Source organism: Arachis stenosperma, chromosome 5 (assembly GCF_014773155.1).
Source record: "Arachis stenosperma cultivar V10309 chromosome 5, arast.V10309.gnm1.PFL2, whole genome shotgun sequence".
NCBI classification, from domain to species: domain Eukaryota; kingdom Viridiplantae; phylum Streptophyta; class Magnoliopsida; order Fabales; family Fabaceae; genus Arachis; species Arachis stenosperma.
In genome coordinates, this window is record NC_080381.1 from 24435774 (window position 1) to 24456937 (window position 21164).

Below are 21164 nucleotides of genomic sequence, written 5' to 3' on the forward strand. Positions count from 1 at the left end.
TCTGAATGGAGCATCATAGGTATTTTCTATGATGGTCTCTCTGAACTATCCAAGATGTCTTTGGATAGCTCTGCTGGAGGATCTCTTCATCTGAAGAAGACGCCTACAGAAGCTCAAGAGCTCATTGAAATGGTTGCAAATAACCAATTCATGTACACTTCTGAAAGGAATCCTGTGAACAATGGAACTAATCAGAAGAAAGGAGTTCTTGAGATTGACACTCTGAATACCATTCTGGCTCAGAACAAGATATTAACTCAACAAGTCAATTTGATTTCTCAAAGTCTGTCTGGAATGCAAAATGCACCAAGCAGTACTAAGGATGCTTCATCTGAAGAAGAAGCTTATGATCCTGAGAATCCCTCAATGGAAGAGGTGAATTACCTAGGAGAACCCTATGAAAACACCTATAATTCTTCATGGAGAAATCACCCAAATTTCTCATGGAAGAATCAAGAAAGACCTCAACAAGGTTTCAATAACAATAATGGTGGAAGAAACAGGCTTAGCAATGGCAAGCCTTTTCCATCATCTTCTCAGCAACAGACAGAGAATGCTAAACAGAACCCCTCTGACTTAGCAACCATGGTCTCTGATCTAATCAAAACCACTCAAAGTTTCATGACTGAAACAAGGTCCTCCATCAGGAATTTGGAGGCACAAGTGGGACAGCTGAGCAAGAAAATTATTGAACTCCCTCCAAGTACTCTTCCAAGCAATACAGAAGAAAATCCAAAAGGAGAGTGCAAAGCCATAACCATGGCCGAATCTAGAGAGGGAAGAGAGGAAGTGGACGCCACTGAGGAAGGCCTCAATGGGCGTGCACTGACCTCCAATGCGTTCCCCAATGAGGAACTATGGGAATCTGAGGCTCAAAATGAGACCATAGAGATTCCATTGGACTTACTTCTGCCTTTCATGAGCTCTGATGAGTATTCCTCCTCTGAAGAGGATGAGTATGTCACTGAAGAGCAAGTTGCTAAATACCTTGGAGCAATCATGAAGCTAAATGACAAGTTATTTGGAAATGAGACTTGGGAGACTGAACCTCCTTTGCTCACCAAAGAACTGGATGACTTGTCTAGGCAGAAATTACCTCAAAAGAGACAAGATCCTGGGAAGTTTTCCATACCTTGTACCATAGGCACCATGACCTTCAAGAAGGCTCTGTGTGACTTAGGGTCAAGTGTAAACCTCATGCCTCTCTCTGTAATGGAGAAGCTAGGGATCTCTGAGGTACAAGCTGCAAGAATCTCATTAGAGATGGCAGACAACTCAAGAAAACAAGCTCATGGACTTGTAGAGGATGTATTGGTGAAGATTGAAGACCATTACATCCCTACTAATTTCATAGTCCTAGAGACTGGGAAGTGCATGGATGAATCTATCATCCTTGGCAGACCCTTCCTAGCCACAGCAAAGGTTGTGATTGATGTTGATGGAGGTGAACTGATCATTCAAGTGAATGAAGAATCCTTTGTGTTCAAGGCTCAAGGATATCCCTCTGTCACCATGGAGAGGAAGCATGCAGAGCTTCTCTCAACTCAGAGTCAAGCAGAGCCCCCACAGTCAAACTCTAAGTTTGGTGTTGGGAGGCCACAACCAAACTCTAAGTTTGGTGTTGAACCCCCACATTCAAACTCTAAGTTTGGTGTTGGGAGGTCCCAACATTGCTCTGAGTATCTGTGAGGCTCCATGAGAGCCCTCTGTCAAGCTACTGACATTAAAGAAGCGCTTGTTGGGAGGCAACCCAATGTTATATTTTATATATTTTCCTTTGTTATTTTATCTTATTTTGTAGGTTGATGATCATAAGAAGACACAAAATCAATTGAAAAAGCAAAAACAGGATGAAAAACCAGGAAGAAAACAGCACACCCTGGAGGAAGAACCCACTGGCGTTTAAACGCCAGTGAGGCTAGCAGTTGGGCGTTTAACGCCCAGTCTGGCACCATTCTGGGCGTTTAACGCCAGAAAGGGGCACCAGACGGCGTTAAACGCCAGAAAAGGGCACCAGCCCGGCGTTTAACGCCAGAAATGGCTCAAAACGTGATTTTGAATGCCATTTGGTGCAGGGATGACTTTTTCTTGACACCACAGGATCTGTGGACCCCACAGGACCCCCACCAACCCCACCACTCTCTCTCTCTTCTTCACCCATTCACCAATCACCTCAATACCTCTTCCCCAAAAACCCCTCACCTATCAAATCCCATCTTTCTCTTCACCACTCACATCCATCCTTCATAAAACCCCACCTACCTCACCCTTCAAATTCAAACCACTTTCCCTCCCAAACCCACCCATAATGGCCGAACCCCATCTCCCCCCTCTCCTATATAAACCCTTCTTCACCCCTTCATTTTCACACAACCTAAACACCACTTCTCCCCCTCCTTGGCCGAATACATAAGCCACTCCCTTCTTCCTCATTTCTTCTTCTTCTACTCTCTTCTTTTCTCTTTTGCTCGAGGATGAGCAAACCTTTTAAGTTTGGTGTGGTAAAAGCATTGCTTTTCGTTTTTCCATAACCATTTATGGCATCCAAGGCCGGAGAAACCTCTAGAAAGAGGAAAGGGAAGGCAAAAGCTTCCACCTCCGAGTCATGGGAGATGGATAGATTCATCTCAAGGGTGCATCAAGACCACTTCTATGATGTTGTGGCCTTGAAGAAGGTGATCCCCGAGGTCCCCTTTTCACTCAAAAAGGGTGAATATCCGGAGATCCGCCATGAGATCCGAAGAAGAGGTTGGGAAGTGCTTACCAACCCCATTCAACAAGTCGGAATCTTGATGGTTCAAGAATTCTATGCCAATGCATGGATCACCAAGAACCATGATCAAAGTGTGAACCCGGATCCAAAGAATTATCTTACTATGGTTCGGGGGAAATACTTGGATTTTAGTCCGGAAAATGTAAGGTTAGCATTCAACTTGCCCATTATGCAAGGAGATGAACATCCTTACACTAGAAGGGTCAACTTTGATCAAAGGTTGGACCAAGTCCTCACAGTCATATGTGAAGAGGGCGCACAATGGAAGAGAGATTCAAGAGGGAAGCCGGTTCAATTGAGAAGGCATGACCTCAAGCCCATGGCTAGAGGATGGTTGGAGTTTATTCAACGCTCAATCATTCCCACTAGCAACCGATCCGAAGTTACTCTAGACCGGGCCATCATGATTCATAGCATCATGATTGGAGAAGAAGTGGAAGTTCATGAGGTTATAGCCCAAGAACTCTATAAAGTGGCGGACAAGTCTTCCACCTTGGCAAGGCTAGCCTTTCCTCATCTCATTTGTCACCTCTGTTATTCAGTTGGAGTTGACATAGAGGGAGACGTCCTTATTGATGAGGACAAGCCCATTACTAAGAAAAGGATGGAGCAAACAAGAGACCCCTCTCATCATGAGATCCCTGAGATACCTCAAGGGATGCACTTTCCTCCACAAGGCTATTGGGAGCAACTAAACACCTCCCTAGGAGAATTGAGTTCCAACATGGGACAACTAAGGGTGGAGCACCAAGAACACTCCATTCTCCTCCATGAAATTAGAGAAGATCAAAGAATCATGAGAGAGGAGCAACAAAGACAAGGAAGAGACATTGAGGAGCTCAAGCACTCCATAAGACCTTCAAGAGGAAGAACAAGCCGCCATTACTAAGGTGGACCCGTTCTTTAATCTCCTTGTTCTTTATTTTCTTGTTTTTCGAATTTTAGTGCTTATGTTTATCTATGTTTGTGTCTTATGATCATTAGTGTCTTAGTGTCTATGCCTTAAAGTTATGAATGTCCTATGAATCCGTCACCTTTCTTGAATAAACAATGTTCTTAATTGAAAAGGAAAAGAATTGCATGAATTTTGAATTTTATAACAGTTTAATTATATTGATGTGGTGGCAACACTTTTGTTCTCTGAATGTATGCTTGAATAGTGCATATGTCTTTTGAATTTGTGGTTCATGAATGTTGGCTCTTGAAAGAATGATGAAAAAGGAGACATGTTACTGAGGATCTGAAAAATCATAAAAATGATTCTTGAAGCAAGAAAAAGCAGTGAATACAAAAAAAAAAAAGAGAAGAAGCGAAAAAAAAACCGAAAAAAAGAAGAGAGAAAAGAAAAGAAAGAAAAAGAAAGAAATAAAGTTGTGATCCAAGGCAATAAGAGTGTGCTTAAGAACCCTGGACACCTCTAATTGGGGACTTTAGCAAAGCTGAGTCACAATCTGAAAAGGTTCACCCAATTATGTGTCTGTGGCATGTATGTATCCGGTGGTAATACTGGAAGACAGAGTGCTTTGGGCCACAGCCAAGACTCAATAAGTAGCTGTGTTCAAGAATCATCATACTTAACTAGGAGAATCAATAACACTATCTGGATTCTGAGTTCCTAAAGAAGCCAATCATTCTGAGTTCCAAAGGATAAAGTGAGATGCCAAAACTATTCAGAGGTAAAAAGCTAAAAGCCCCGCTCATCTAATTAATACTGATCTTCATAGATGTTTTTGGAGTTCATTGCATATTCTCTTCTTTTTATCCTATTTGATCTTCAGTTGCTTGGGGACAAGCAACAATTTAAGTTTGGTGTTGTGATGAGCGGATGATTTGTACGCTTTTTGGCATTGTTTTTAGTATGTTTTTGGTAGTTTTAGTTGAGTTCTTAGTATGTGTTTTTTTCTGTGATTTCAGGTATTTTCTAGCTGAAATTGAGGGATCTGAGCAAAATCTGATCCAGAGACTCAAAAGGACTGCAGATGCTAGGATTCTGACCTCCCTGCACTCGAAGTGGATTTTCTGGAGCTACAGAAGCCCAATTGGCGCGCTCTCAACGGCGTTGGAAAGTAGACATCCTGGGCTTTCCAGCAATATATAATAGTCCATACTTTGCCCAAGATTTGATGGCCCAAACCGGCGTTCAAAGTCACCTACAGAAATTCCAGCGTTAAACGCCGGAACTGGCACCTAAATGGGAGTTAAGTCTCTACACGAAAATGCTTCATTGCTCAGCCCAAGCACATACCAAGTGGGCCCGGAAGTGGATTTTTATGTCATTTACTCATCTATGTACACCTTAGGCTACTAGTTTTCTATAAGTAGGACCTTTTACTATTGTATTTTCATCTGGAGATCTTTGAATCTTTTGATCACTGGGAGGCTGGCCTCACGGCCATGCCTAGACCTTGTTCTTATGTATTTCAACGGTGGAGTTTTACACACCATAGATTAAGGTGTGGAGCTCTGCTGTACCTCGAGTATTAATGCAATTACTATTGTTCTTCTATTCAATTCCGCTTGTTCTTGTTCCAAGATATCACTTGTTCTTCAACTTGATGAATGTGATGATCCGTGACACTCATCATCATTCTCACTCATGAACAAGGTGACTGACAACCACTCTTATTCTACAAGCAATCAAGGCTTTAGTGTTATCTCTGGATTCCTGATACACGATGCATGGTTGATCGCCTGACAACCGAGTGCTCGTCTGACAAACGAGCCAGCCATTCCGTGAGATCAGAGCTTCGTGGTATAGGCGAGAACTGATGGCGGCATTCAAGAGAATCCGGAAGGTCTAACCTTGTCTGTGGTATTCTGAGTAGGATTCAATGATTGAATGACTGTGACGTGCTTCAAACTCCTAGCAGGCGGGGCGTTAGTGACGACGCAAAAGGATCGATGGATTTTATTCCGGCCTGACCGAGAAACCGACAGCTGATTAGCCATATGCTGTGACAGAGCTGGGAACATTTTCACTGGAGGATGGGAGGTAGCCACTGACAACGGTGAAACCCTACATAAGCTTGCCATGGAAAGGAGTAGAAGGATTTGGATGAAGACAGTAGGAAAGCAGAGAGACGGAAGGGAAGGCATCTTCATACGCTTATCTGAAGCTCTCATCAATGATATACATAAGTATCTTATCTTTATCTTTATGCTTTATTCGTTTATCACTATACCCATTTGAGTCTGCTGACTGAGATTTACAAGGTGACCATAGCTTGCTTCATACCAACAATCTCCGTGGATCGACCCTTACTCGCGTAAGGTTTATTACTTGGACGACCCGTGCACTTGCTGGTTAGTTGTGCGAAGTTGTGTTTATGCCATGGTATTGTGCACAAGTCTTTGGAGCCATTACTGGGATTATTTGAGCTGTGAAAAGTATTGACACAATTTTCGTGCACCTTTACCGAGTATACTAAAAAAGATGATAGACCATAGAAAAGAAAGAAAAACGACAAGGACTGTGTTCGCAAGAATTTGAAAGAATTGTTGAAATCACAAGTAGACAAGGATGAACAAGCAATAAAGAGTGTTGGAAAGTGAATCAACTGACAACTTTAAGGGTAACTCTTGAATCAAAGAAATTCGATAGGACTAATAAGATGAAAAATAATGTAGTATTTTGAAACGAATTCAAGCTAAGTCAAGTAAATATGAGGTTTACAAAAGAAGAATATCCAAAACTAAAGACAAAATTCACAGAACTCAAGAGTATAATTTAAGGATACTCCTGAATACATCGTTCATAAAGAATGAAAAACTAAAGAAAAAATCATTTTATGTTCTGAAAGAGAAAATGAGTAACAAACACCCTTTAAAAGATTAATAAAAGCGTAAATGTGGCATTATTTCAATATAAATTCAAGTGGAAATAGATTACACAAAGTTTATAAATGGAAAGATTAATTTGGCTAAGAGCAAAATTGTATTTTCTCTTATTTTTCAAGCATGCATGAAAACTGCGATCTTGTTGGAAGGAAACCTGCGATAAAGTTTTGCTTGTAAAAGAAAAAAAAAAGATGCATTACAATTGAACAGGTTTAAATCACATACAGATATTTTTAAAGTATAAGGTAAAGAAGTGTAGGCTGAATTGAAAGTGATTTTATTAAAACTTCAATAGACGGTTATATCGCACCTAAACAAGTTCAAATCACATCAAAGAGAGGCACTGTTCAAGTAAGGAAATGCAAAGTCAAGGACAACTTTGCATAATAGTAAATCAAAACGTGTTTAAAAAGGTTTAAAACAAAACTCCAATAATATACTTGAAATCACAACCTTATAAGGATGGTCAATAATATTAAGATGCACTAAGAAGAAAACCAACTCATTTCAAGAAAGAAACTTAAATTAAAGGATTTCAATTAGGATTCATAAAGCATGTCACTGATAGAAACAAAAAGCTTAAGAAGGAACTCAACAACTTAAAAAAGTTGAGTCAAAACTTAAATTTTTTCAAAAGAATTCAAAACTTTTTCAAAAAGGTTCAAAACAAAATTCTGTAGGTATACTTGGAATAACCACCTCGCAAGAATCATTTAAGAAGATTACAATGTGCTTAAAAGGAAATCAGCCCATGGAAGAAAGGATCTTTAAATCAAGAGAATTCACATAAGAACTCACTGAGCATGGATTATCAAACGAGTTTTCAATTGGTCCAAAGGAATACAAAACGTGCTAGGAAGACAACTCAATCAATAGATAATTCTCAAGAAAGAACCTTTGACTAAAGAAAGACAAATAAAAGGACAAATGGTGCATTAGATGGAAACAAATTTAAGTTGACTCGGATGAGTATGAGATTCACAAGAAATGGAAAACTAAGACTAATGGTGACGTTCAAAAAAAGTAAGAGAGTAATTAAAAATAGAATCAAATAAGACATCCACAAAAATGAAAAGCTTAAGAAAAGAATTGGTCTATTCATAAGAAGAAAGACATGAGTCCAATATTTTTTTAAAAGAACAACAATTGCATAAACAATGTAGTATGCTAAACCAAATTCAAATTAAAAATAAATTAGGTGAAGTTTACCAAACAAAAACCAACTGGAAAGAGATAAAAACCTTTCTTTGAAGGATATCTAAATACATAATCAAATAAGGATATTCGTAAAAATTGCAATAAAGTCGTTAGAGAATCAAGCTATAATCTTAAGAAGGAATTTGAATCTAAGAACTTCGATAGGAACAATCAAGAAGAAGGACGGTACACTCTTTTGAACCGAATCTAAGTTAGGTCAACAAGAATACTAAAAATCAATAGTGGCGTTCACAAGGAATGGATAAACTCAAAAAGGAATGAATTCACTTTTTCGAAAAAAGTACTAAAGGTATTGCATCAAAACAACTCAAATTAAAATAACATATGCAGGGTTTATAAAATAGAACTTAATTAAGCTATGAGCAAAAATATTTCCTCCAGAATCTTGAAACATACTCAAGTGCGAAATCACATAAGAATACGTATAAAAATTATGATAAAGTTGAAAGTAAATCGAGTTGTAATAAAAAAAAAAGAAATCTAAGGTAGAAATTGTTTTCACATATCTATAAAAGAATAGGTGAAACATTACAGACAAACAGATCTAAGCATATAAAGAAAATTTTTTGAATTCATGTAGGGAAGTATATGCTAAATTAAAAGGGATCTCATCAAAAGTTCGAAGGATTATTGTAGAACAGAATTAGAGAGGAAAAATAGTCAATTCTAAACTTTTTCAATCCCAAAACAAGAATTTTAAAAATAAACTGTAAGGAATGATGCATCACACTAAAACAGGTTCAAGATAAGATCAATGAGCTCAAGATTCATGAAAAAGAGTATAATTAACAATAAAGACAAATATATATATATATATATATATATATATATATATATATATATATTATTTTTTTTAAAGACGCAAGCAAACTCTCAAGAATACAATCAAGCAAGGTTATGGATGAATAATAAAATATGGTCGGAAAATGGTTCAATCATAGTTCAAGGAAGGAATCCGAGTCAAGGAACTTCAATGAGGATAATAAAGAAGGAACGATATGCCAACTTAAGCAACGCAAATAAGAATCACAAGTTAAAACCAAACACGAATAGCGAACTCTGACATTCCCTAACCATATGACTCACATTACCCATTACTTATCAATTCCAATTCGTCTATAATAACCTGTTAATTTTTCCGTACACATAAACCATCAACATTAAGTTGGCCAGACTTAATATCAACAGATATGCGACAGTAAGCTAACAGCGTTAATCAATAGACAGTCATGCGCATAAAGCTCTAATTCTTGTAATCCAAACAAGACCCGCTACATGACAAATATTCAGAATATGCAATGAAGCATAGTCAGTCAATTTCCAAGGTTCTAATCAGGATGAACTGCTCTGATACCATAATGTAACACCCTCACTACCAGAATGTCATACTTCCGGTTGTGCCACTCTGATAGCAAGAAGTATTACGACTACTTTATATACTTAATATTAAAATAGGAGCCTTTGACTCGACACCGTATCGCTGCTTTCTTTTAAAAATAGAAATAAATACTTTATCTAAAAAAAACAAACAGGAATAGATTCATATACAAGATTTCCTACATAATAGCTTATAATGTAATATACATATAAAACATACAACTCCTATCCCTCTTACAAAATTGTAATAACCAAGACGAGGGAAGAAAAATTATCTAATTAATGCAATATCATATAAACAAAAACGCAGTATAACTCTCCATAATGCTCCTTCATCTGATTCCTGAAAAGGTAAAGCTGTAGGGGAGTGAGAACCTAACCACACGGTCTCATCATGGAGTTTCAAAATTGTCATAAGAAGATATTTAATAAGAAAACTATTTTCAAGCTTAGTGATGATCATTGCCTTATGAATCTTTTAAAAACCAATAGTTAATCATTCAAAACTTTTTAAAGAAAGAATATTTAATCTTTCAGAAATCCAAAACCTTTCTTTTCTTATAAGAAAATCTTAATCAGAAACCAACCACGCAATCAATCAACACAATCATCAATTCAGCACCAAAACTCATTCTCAAAAGTAGCACATTAGGACAAACACAGGCAAAACAGACAAGAAAAGTACAGGTTTAGGTAGCAGTTACAGCAAATAGTTCAGGTAGCAGTTAAGAACAGTTTAACAATTAGGCAAACCAAAACAAATTCAAAACCCAAGCAAAGCATAACAATGCATATGATGCATGCCTGTCCTATGGCTAATGAACTCATCTGTCGGTTATACAGCCAACCCATCAAGTCTGGTTTGCTAAACCACTGGACTATCCCCCGACGCGCATCCCCATGAGTCTATGCATAGCTTTTTCTCATGTATATATCAAATTACTCAATGGGGGTACCATTCCTGAGAATTTATAAGTGCTCGATCACCTTTACGTCGTAGGATCAACAGAGTATCGAGTCTCAACCTGGAGCAAGTGGTGGCAAGCCACTGCGTCTACCCAGGGAAACTCGTGTCTCAGATAATTCAAATTCATAAGCCGTATGAATAATTCATTCAACATTCATCAATATCTAAGACATTCTCAATATCATCATCATTCGTCAATCCATATCTCATTTCCAAATTCAATCAAAAATCATATTTCAAAGTCAATTCTTATCATCCTTCTTTTCATTCCGTTCATCAACAATCCCAATTCAAAATATAATTCTTTCTTTTCTAAATAAATCAATCTTAAAACACATAATGCTTAAAGCCAAATCTTTCCAAATATTAAATCATTTATAAAATCAAACTAATTCAAAATTAACCACTTCCAAAATTAATTTATTTTCATATCTCAAATCATTTCCAAAGCCGATTCATTTACATTATCAAAATAACTTCAAAACTAAGAAAAATCACTTTTCATAATAACCAAGTAAATAACTTTTCAAACCAATTTCTTATTAACAACCGTACAATATTCAAGCAATCAAGCAACCAATAATTCAGTCTAGCAAACAACCACATCCACAAGACAAACATAATCACAGAAGTATTTTTTTGCACCAATATCTATTTATAACAACTCTGTAATATAAAATAAATTTAAAAAAAACCCTTACCTTGACTAGCTGAATTCACATAGGTTAAACATGGTAACTCTCTTCCCTTTTTGTTTCATGGCAGCAGCGGTAATTTCAACATGACCGAAACGGTGGCAGCAGCACCAATTTTAATTTTTCAAACATACCTTGGCAGAACTTAAACAGAGACATACGCTATCGTAATTAAAAGAATATCATAGCAGAAAAATAAAATGGCAGCAGAGCAAGGATAGAGAAGTTACATATTTAGAAATAACAGAATTGGGATTGAAACTGAAAAAGGGCAGTGCTGATTCGAAGACAAGAACAGAAGAGGCTGTGGTTGTTGAATGGGACCGAAGTAGTGACTAAGGTGGTTCAGTAGCAGCGGCATTCATAACACTTCTCCAGCGGCAACCATGGTGACTCCAACGGCAGTGATAGCTAGGGTACGGCGGCGGTGGATCCTTCTGGTGGCAGCTTGGACGGTGGTCGCCACCCACAGCGACGCTCTCCTCCACAGACCTTGGCAGTAGCGGCGATGGAAAGGCAGCGCCACTTCCTCTTCTCCCTCGCGAACTCATCTCTTTCCCTCTCCTCTGTTCGCGGTTCATGGCGCGGCAGAAGCTTCATCAACGGCGACGCAGCAGCGGTGAGGGAATGACGGTCTCTGACGGCAAGCTCGGCAGCGACCAGGCGCGACAGAGCTAGCGGCATCCTCTTCATTTGCGACGGTGACGCGGGCTCGGCTCCATGAAACGGTGATGACGGCGCAGTGGCGTTGCGGCGGCAATAACATGGCACGACTCCTCCCTCTCTCTTTTCTACTTTCTCCATTCGCAGCTGTCTCTTCTTTCTCTTCTCTCTCTTTCCCCCTTTCCATTTCCCCCCATTTTCTTATCTTGCTGAGGTTTCTGTGAGTGAGTAGCGGTGAGGAGTGGGTGTGGGTGGGGTTAGGTAAAATTAGGATTAGAGTTAAATTTGAGGATATTTGGATTAATTAGGGTTTGATAATTTTTAATAAAATTGGGCATAGAGTATTAATTTAAAATCTTATATAATTTCTTAAAATTATATTAGAAAAAATATTATTTAATTATCGATTGTTAATCAGCTTTTGAACAAGTATTCTAATTCAAAATTTGAGATAATATACTTTATTTTCTGTTTATAAAAATTAAAGTATCAAAATTCTAAAATCTTAATTATTTAAATTAAATTATATAAAATTCTTATTCTTTTACAACCGTTAAATTGTATAATTTAAATATAGAAAATTATTCAATAATGATGAGATTAAGTAAAATTTTTAATTCAATTATCAAAACTTAATTTAATTACTTTTAATAAAATAATTTCTAAAAATAAAATCTTTAATAAATAAATAAATTAAAATTAATTCATAATAATATTTTTTTTGAAATTTTTGGATCTTACCTAAAAGATATTTTAATTTTTAAATTAACTCTAAAAAGGTGTAACTATAATTTCAGGTCTTTCAATTTTTTATTTTTATTTTTTTGTTAATCATATAGTAGTCCAAAAAATATAAAATAAAATTCTTAGCCCAAATATTTTTTTAACTCACTATTAGTATTAAATACTAACAAAAATTGCCATACAACTTAAAATGGGTCGAGTAGTTCTAGCCCAAAAAAAAAAAATCTTCTCTTCCTTCTCATTTATGGAGCTTTAAAACTCCAAACATATATTTTTGCATTGTATTTTGTTTTCAGAGCATTGAAACTCTTTTGAAGTTTGGCGTATCAAATCGGTCCCTTGTTTACTAGTAGGGGTGGCAACGGGGCGGGTAGGGGCGGGTTTTTGCTCTACCCGACTCCGCCTCGCTCAACAAAAATCCGCATCGAACCCCCCCCGCTTCTACCCGCGGGTAGTAAAATGTTAAACCCTAACCCGTCCCGCCCCTACCCGTCTCAATAATTATTAAATCTAAAAAATAAAATAAAATTTTAAAAATTATATAACTATTATGTACATTCATAACATAAATTAAAGTAAAAATTTAAATATAATACAATCTTATTAATCATTTTACTAATTATTTTATATATATTACATATATTATATATTAAAAATATATATTTATATATCTATTATATATACCGGGGCGGGGCGAGGCGGGTTTAACCTAAACCCGACCCCGCCCCGCCCCGCCCCGCCCAAGAATCCGCCCCGCTAAAACCCGTCCCGAACGGGTAGGGGCGGGGTGGGTACCCGCGGGTTCGGGTAGTGTTGCCACCCCTATTTACTAGTGATGCTAAGGGGCTATGTTATCTTTAAAAATAGAAAAAATATAGGTAGACAATAAAAATACTAAACAATGTAAATAATGGATATATCGAATGTTTATTTCATTAGGTATGTGAATGGTTATTCTAATATTAAAATTTAGGTAAATAATTTAGAAGTATAATGTGTTTTTATTTTATTGGTGGTTACTCATATTGTTTAATAAAGTTATTTGTTACCTAACATAACCCTTAAAAATATTGTTAAAATTAAAATATTATTTTTTATTATTTTATAATATTTTTTAATTTAAAAAATAAAAAATTTTTATTAAAATACAAAAAATATAATTTTATTAATAATTGTATAGCTATTATAATTGTGAATACTATAAATTTTACTATAGTATTATTTATATTTTTTATTATTATTTATCTGCTTATGAGCAATAATAAAATGGGAGTGGATCCTCTCTGATATAAAAAAAATTGGATGATGTCCAATGTTTAATCTCACATTTTATTGTTCTCTTTTTTCTATTTATTTTTGTTTCCACTTATAGAATTAAAGGTGAAAGATCACATTTTATTTTTTCGAAGTGTTAAAAAAAATGGAAAGATTCATTTCCATAACAAAATACTTATAAATATACCACTTTTTGAATGAAATACGTAATGTGGATATTACATAAACAATATCTAATCTAATGGTCAAAATTTATTGGGCTATATTAGCAATTTTATGCATTGTCTAGGTGTCCGTCAAATTATTTACTTTTACTCTTTTAGTCCATATATTTTTGTGAGTATATAGTGTCTTTTGAGTACATTTGTGATGCACATTCGTTTGGGCAGAATATTTAGTTAAGTTAAAGAATTCTATCTTAACAAATATAAAATGTTAAATATAAGTTTTTTTTGGATAAAATCTTTTAAAATAAAAAAGTTAGTAAAGTAAATAATTGATTATTTTTAAATTAAGATAATAAGACACGTTTTATAAAAAATTACAAAATCAATAATAATTAATCTTCACTTAAAAAATTTTAGGAGGCCAACACTTTTTTTTACTTTACTATTTTACTAACGTCCTCATTTTAGAAGATCTAAATTCAAATTTTTTACCATCTTTGACAACTAATAATTCATATATTGTGTTTTATATCTCAAAAATCATGAACACCTTCGATTGATGTTTGACCGTCATAAAAAGTGCTAATACAACAAGTGACAGAGTTCGTTGAAGTAAGGGATATTGGAGTGCATGTTGGGATTTTAGCTCAAACTTACAGATCTCAATTAGTTATGATAATTTGACACAACTAGCAGCACAGCTTGTCTGATGTATTCTTTTGGTCAATGACATGGAGGACAATTTTGATTCAGACGAAGAGTATATAGTTGACTTTGACTTATCCAATGAATTCATTTTTTTATAAATTATTAGATTTTATTAAATAAAATTAAAGGATATTATAAAAAAAGAGTATTAATAAACTTTATAAATATAAAAATATATTAGTGCATACATATATAAATACATTTGAATATATGATATTTTAAAAATAGTTAGTGTTGAGAGCAGTAAATATAGTGTGCAAAAAAAGTCTCAAAAAAATAAAGTTCAGTTCAATTAGTTAGTTAGATGTTGAGTTTTCTGTTATGATTTTTTGGATAACAAGTTTTAAGGGACTTTTATTATAGATAAACTTTCTCTTTCTGGTGTAAATACATATATACTTTAATGCAATTGTATCACTCATTGAATTTACAAAGTTTTTTTCAATCTTTCTTTTCTAGTTTACATTTTTGTTGCATATTTTCTGTTAGAGAGTAGTGTTCGTGCAGCACTCTTCACATGGTATCAAGAGCTTTAGATCCTTGGTGATTTTTGAGAAATTCTCTACATAAAAGCGTTTTTTTATACAAGTCTTTACAAGTACACTTTCTTCTTTTTCTTGTGCACGTTCTTCTTCCCCATCCTCTTCTTCTTCTTTTCTTTTGTTTCTTGCCTTCTCTTGTTCCTTCTTCAACCATTACTGCACGTTTTCACTGCACCTTCTTCTTCTTTTTGTTGCACGTTCTTCTTCCTCTTCCTCTTTTTCTTCTTCTTTTCTTTCGTTTCTTGCCTTCTCTTTCTCCTTCTTCAACCGTTACTGCACGTTTTCACTGCGCCTTCTTCTTCTTTTCTTCCGTTTTTTGTCTTTTCTTTCTCCTTCTTCATTTACGTGTTTTTCTCTCTGTTTTCTTTCTTCGTTATTCTCAATTTTCATTGTTTTTTGACATCAAACTTTGAAATCGTTTTTGAAGAAAAAGAAGTAGCAGAAGATGAGGAGGAGAAAGAGAAAGAATTCTGAATTATGCATAAGGTGTACTTCAACTAATTTTGGGTGTATTTCTTAAATCCTTTGGGTGTAGTTTTTGTAATCATTTGGGTGTATTTATGTAATCGTTTGGGTGTATTTCTATAATCGTTTTAGTGTATTCTGTAATCGTTTGGGTGTATTTCTGAAGTTCCATTATCTTCAAATTTGCCAAGAAACTCGTTTTCATAGAGGAAAAAGAAGAAGAGTCGTTTATAATGCATGGTGAGTAGCACGCTTTGGAAACAGGAAGTGGTTGAATAACGTGTGTTTATTTACTCTTGAATGTGGAAGCGTGTTTTTTGTTGGACTTGTACCAACTTGTAAGACTTGTAAGCCAAAAAGACTTGTATGTTTAGCAGGCCTCGTCATTTTTTTTTTCTTTCTTCTTGTTGCAATAGCTTTTCCTTCTTCTGATCCAAATCAACCCAAGCCTCTTCTTTATCCAATTCAAGACAAACTTCATGAAAACAATTTTGTGACATGGCAACAACGAGCCTTATTCACCATTCTTGGCCAGAATCTTCAAGATCACTTTCTTCCTGATAAGCAATCTCCTCAATTTGCTTCAGAATCGGATAAGTCTGGTGGTATCATCAAAACTCTTCACAGGATGGAATCTTCAAGACTATATTCTGAGCTCGTGGTTTTAAGCTTTCATGGATGAAAACTTCAAGAGTCGCATGGTACATTGTAAGACAGCATTTGAAATACGAAAAAGCTACAAATTTATTTTGTCTCATCTGCCAAAGTCAAATCTGAACAGTTCAAATCACAGCTCAAGAACATCAAGAAGCACAATCTTTCTACTGCTGCATACATAGCAAAGGTTAAACAGCTAGTTGATTCTCTCTCAGCTATTACTCATCCAATCTCTCACGATAATCACATTGAAGCTCTTTGAGATGGTCTCTCAAAAGAGTACTCTCCATTCATCACCACTGTTAAAGCCAAATTAGATCTTTTCTCATTTGGAGAAGTGGAGGCTCTCTTAATCTTTCATGATGATATGCTTGAAAAATTCAAGCAGAATGCTACTTCTATTGCTCAGGCAAATCTTGTGCAAAATTCAAACTCTAACTCTTTCTGTTAATGTTGTTAGTGTGAGGAGTGTTGAAGTTAGTCGCACATCAAAGAAAGCAAGGAAGAATAAGGAGTTTATAAGATGAGAGACCCATTTATTTGGCAATTTAAGGTTTTGAGTTGGATGTAGTGTCTTCTCATCTTATGTTTTGCCCTAACTCTTTCCTTGGAAGAGGAAATAATGGCGCAGATATGATCAGAATTATCATGGACCAAATGCTTCAAATCAAGAATTCTCAAGCCTCATCTTCATCATCTTCACAATTCTCTACACCGCGAGCACCATCCTCCTCTCTTCATCAACCATCATCCTTTTTGGCAACTCCCTCTACCATTTCTGAAGCTTCTTAGCTTCCTGAGCTTCTCACCATTTAACCAATGAATCATCACATCCGCTTGCCTTATTGGATTATCATGGTCCTGATCAGTTTTATGTGGCTAATGAAACAAGTTTGAATATTTCAAAGATTGGTAAAACCTTTTTAACTCACAAAAATTCTAATACAACTTTGGTTCTTAAAAGCATTTTACATGTTCCTGATATTGCTAAAAATCTTATCAGTCTATCAAAGTTTTGCTTAGATAATAATGTCTTTCTTAAAAAATTCCATTCTTATCATTGCTTGGTGAAATCACAGGTCAACAGAGAGATCTTTCTTTAGGACCTTCTTAAAAATGGTCTTTATACATTTCCAAATCTGTTTGCTTCCAACTATGTTGATAATAATGCAAAATTTAATGCTTATAATTCAAACTGTAATCTTTCTAGCTTTATTTGGCATCAAAGATTAGGTCATCCATCAAATGCTATAGTTAAAGTTGTACTTCAATCATGTAATCTCCCCTTTAATTTCAATAAAAAAGACTCATCCAAATGTGATGCTTGTTGTCTTGCAAAGATTCACACTCCTCCATTTTCAGATTCACAAACCATATATAATTCACCCCTTGAACTTGTTTTCATTGATGTTTGGAGCCCTGCTCCTGTGATCTCTAGGTCTGATTACAAATATTATATCTCATTTGTTGATATTTATACACGTTACACATGTTTATATCTTTTACAATCTAAGGCACAAGTATTTCATATTCTGATTCAATATAAAAATCTCATGGAGAAACAAACAGGTTTTCCACTAAAAGCTATTCAAACGGATAATGCTAAAGAATTTCTTTCAGCATCTTTTAAATCTTTTTTGCAGATTCATGGTATTGTTCATTGCTTATCTTATCCCTATACTCATCAACAGCAAGGGGTTGTTGAAAGAAAACATCGACATGTGACTGAGGTAGGAATATCTTTGCTTGCATTAGCCAACATGCCCAAAATCTATTGGGAAGATGCTTTTCTTACAGCTGCCTTTCTTATTAATCGACTACCCACACCTGTTTTAAAAATGAAAACTCCATATGAAATGTTAAATCATAGAAAACATGATTATAGTATACTTAGGATTTTTGGTTTGCAAGTTTTCCACATACTAGGCCTTTTAATTCCACAAGTTGGATTATACATCTGTCAAATGTGTTTTCTTGGGATATGCTCTTTATTCTAAAGGTTTTGAGTGTCCTACTCTTGAAGGTAAAGTTTTAATTGTGAAAAATGCTTTATTTGATGAATCATCTTTTCCTTATTCACAAATTTTCACTCATAACTTGTCTAACAAGGAATCTATCGACTCTAGAATTTCTTCTCATTTATTAGTACCTTCTGTTCATGCTTCTGCTACTTCTAAATCTGATTCTCCCCACACTCCTCACCAATCTACAAACTATAAGTCCCACACTTCTTCAGATTCTAATTCCTCTTTTTCAAATTCTAATCCAAATACTTCAATAATAGATCATAACAATTCGATACCACTTACTGCTATTGAAATTTAACTTCCAAGAATTACATCTGATTCTTCTATCTCTATACCTCCTACTACTAACACTCACTCTATGATAACAAGGTCTAAGTCTAAATCACAACACCCTCAAGCTCTTCATTCTTCTAGTTCTACTAACCAACTTGACTTATTTCAGAATCCTCCCACTACAACTAAACAAGTCTTGAGCTCACCTCATTGGGATCAGGCAATGGGGGAAAAGTATGATGCCCTTATGAAGAATCACACTTCGACTCTTACTCCTCCTCCACTAGACTCTGTCATTATTGGTTCAAGATGGGTTTATGCTATTAAAAAGGTACCAGATGGTTCTATTAAAAAATACAAAGCCAGTTTGGTTGCTAAGGGATGTCACCAACAACATGGTATAGATTTTGATAAAATTTTCAGTCCAGTTATTCAGCCTACTACTATTAGAACTGTTCTTACTTTGGCTCTTTCGAATGGTTGGTGCCTTAGACAATTTTATTTCAATAATGCGTTCCTTAATGGAGACATTACTGAAACGGTTTATATGACTTAGCCACCAGGCTTTGAGTCTGGTAATTCTTCTCTTGTTTGTAAGCTCAATAAAACTATCTATGGTTTAAAGCAAGCCTCCAGGGCCTGGTATTTAAAGTTGAAAACTTCATTATAGAAGTTTGGTTTTCATCCTACACGTTCTGACACCTCTCTTTTCACTAAATTTACAACAACTTCAACTATATTCATCCTTGCCTATGTAGATGATATAGTCATACCTGGTAGTGATGAGATTAAAGTTAATGTTCTAAGATCACAAATGCATTCTATTTTTGCTTTAAAAGATTTGGAATCATTGCATTTTTTCTTGGTCTAGAGATACATAAAAAATCATATTCTACTTTTCATATTTCTCAACAAAAGTTTGTTAAAGATCTTTTAAGTAGAGCTAGCATGCTTAACTCTAAACCTATGCTAGCTCCTATGATTTCTACTTTAAAATTAACATCTCATGGTTCACCTCCTTTTGAAGATCCAACTTTCTACAGGTCTATCGTTGGGGAACTTCAGTATCCCACTTTAACTCACTAAAGGATTGTCTTTTCAGTCAAGCAAGTGAGCCAGTTCATGCACAATCCTTTAGAACATCATTGGGTTGCTGTCAAAAGGATCTTGAGATACCTTTCATGAGTGGTAAGTCATGGAATTTGTTTTTCGAAAAGTTCTGATCTTCATGTTATGGCCTTTGCAATTTAGATTGGGCAAATGACCTTGATGATAGGTGTTCAACCAGTGGATATTGCATATACTTAGGAGCTAATCCAGTAATTTGGTCTAGGCGGAAATAAGCTGTTGTTAGCAGATCATCAACTGAGGCAGAATTCAGATGCTTGGCAGATTTTACTACTTACATTACTTGGCTACAAAATCTGCTTAAAGAGCTTCGACTCACAACTCACATTCCACTAACCGTATTCTGTGATAACCTTAGTAGAGGTGTTAAAACCAATTCAGACCGAACAAAAACCGACTAACCAAACTGAAAATCGAATAAATAAAAAAAAATCATGTTTTTGCTATTTTTCTTTCGGTTCAGTTCGGTTTTTGACTCTGATACTGAAAATTTTAACCAAACCGAATCGGTCACCTAAAAAATCTTAACAAAACCATTAGACCAACCCCATTACCCCACCCCCAAATCAAATAACCTAAACTCCTAAAGCCATAACCTAGCACAGTTAAAGAAACCCCTCCCACCAGTGCCAAACCTCTTCCCTTCCAGCATCTTCCATTATACCACCTATCACACAAAACCTTACGTTATAGTCGTAAATTAGAAGTGGTGAAATATTATGACCTTTAAAAATAAAACATATACATATATAATTGAAGGATAGAAATATAGTTAGAAACCTGTGAAGAAAGATAACAGAACAAAAGTGCATCACACTCGAAACGTCGAAAGCAAAAAACGTCGATATACAGGAAAAAGCGAGACATATATACATAAGATTAAAAAAGATACATAACAACACTAGTCTCGACCTGTGAAGACAAGGCCGGCTAGATAGTATAATACAACCCAAAAAGATACAAAATATACAGCTTGTTTTTCCATAATTAACCTCTAAGAGGGATATACAGCTACAATACACAAAAGAAGAGAACAACAACATCTAACGCAAAATGGAAAGTCCCAAAAGACAATCTTCGCTTTTGAGAGGAAACCAGCACTCTCAACGAGGTGCATCATATCCTGCATTTGTAAAATAAACAATTTCCAAAACAGGTGAGAATCAAAAGGTTCTATTAGGATAATAATTCCAAATAGAGATAATGTAAAAAGATATGAACCCGTTAGGTAATTCTATACTCCAATCAACCCAAAGTTCAAGCCTAGGGTCCTTTTTAAATCAAACAAGGTACAGAAACTAAATATTAGTTAATTAGTGATATCAGATTTCCAATTCCTCTCAATACAAGTCATTAGCATTCTCATTACCACAATGGTTCCAACTCAGTAATTCAATATCAAAACTCAATTTTTCACAAATCTCCAATCATCACATTAGGAACAACCCTCAACGTCACCACTGCCAACATAAGAAATCTCTCAATTGTTCAAACACATACAAAATAATACAAGGAATACAGAAATAGAGAGAACAGATAGAGTAATTAGATCAAATAGTATACAGATACAATTATTCAACAAGGCATGCCAAATACAAGACGCACACCCAATCAAAATACACAAATGCAAATAATGAATGTCTGCCAT

General features: G+C 35.4%; 1 protein-coding gene across 1 annotated transcript; it reads left to right on the forward strand.

Moving 5' to 3' along the window:
* The first annotated feature begins 18611 nt into the window (after positions 1-18611).
* On the forward strand, positions 18612-18944 carry LOC130980588 (uncharacterized mitochondrial protein AtMg00820-like). The gene has a single exon (XM_057904249.1). It carries the CDS (start codon positions 18612-18614, stop codon positions 18942-18944), a length of 333 nt encoding a protein of 110 aa, XP_057760232.1.
* Positions 18945-21164: the final 2220 nt, after the last annotated feature.

Coding starts and splice junctions, on each gene's coding strand:
- LOC130980588 (XM_057904249.1), top strand. CDS start 18,612: ATGGGGGAAAAGTATGATGCCCTTATGAAGAATCACACTTCGACTCTT.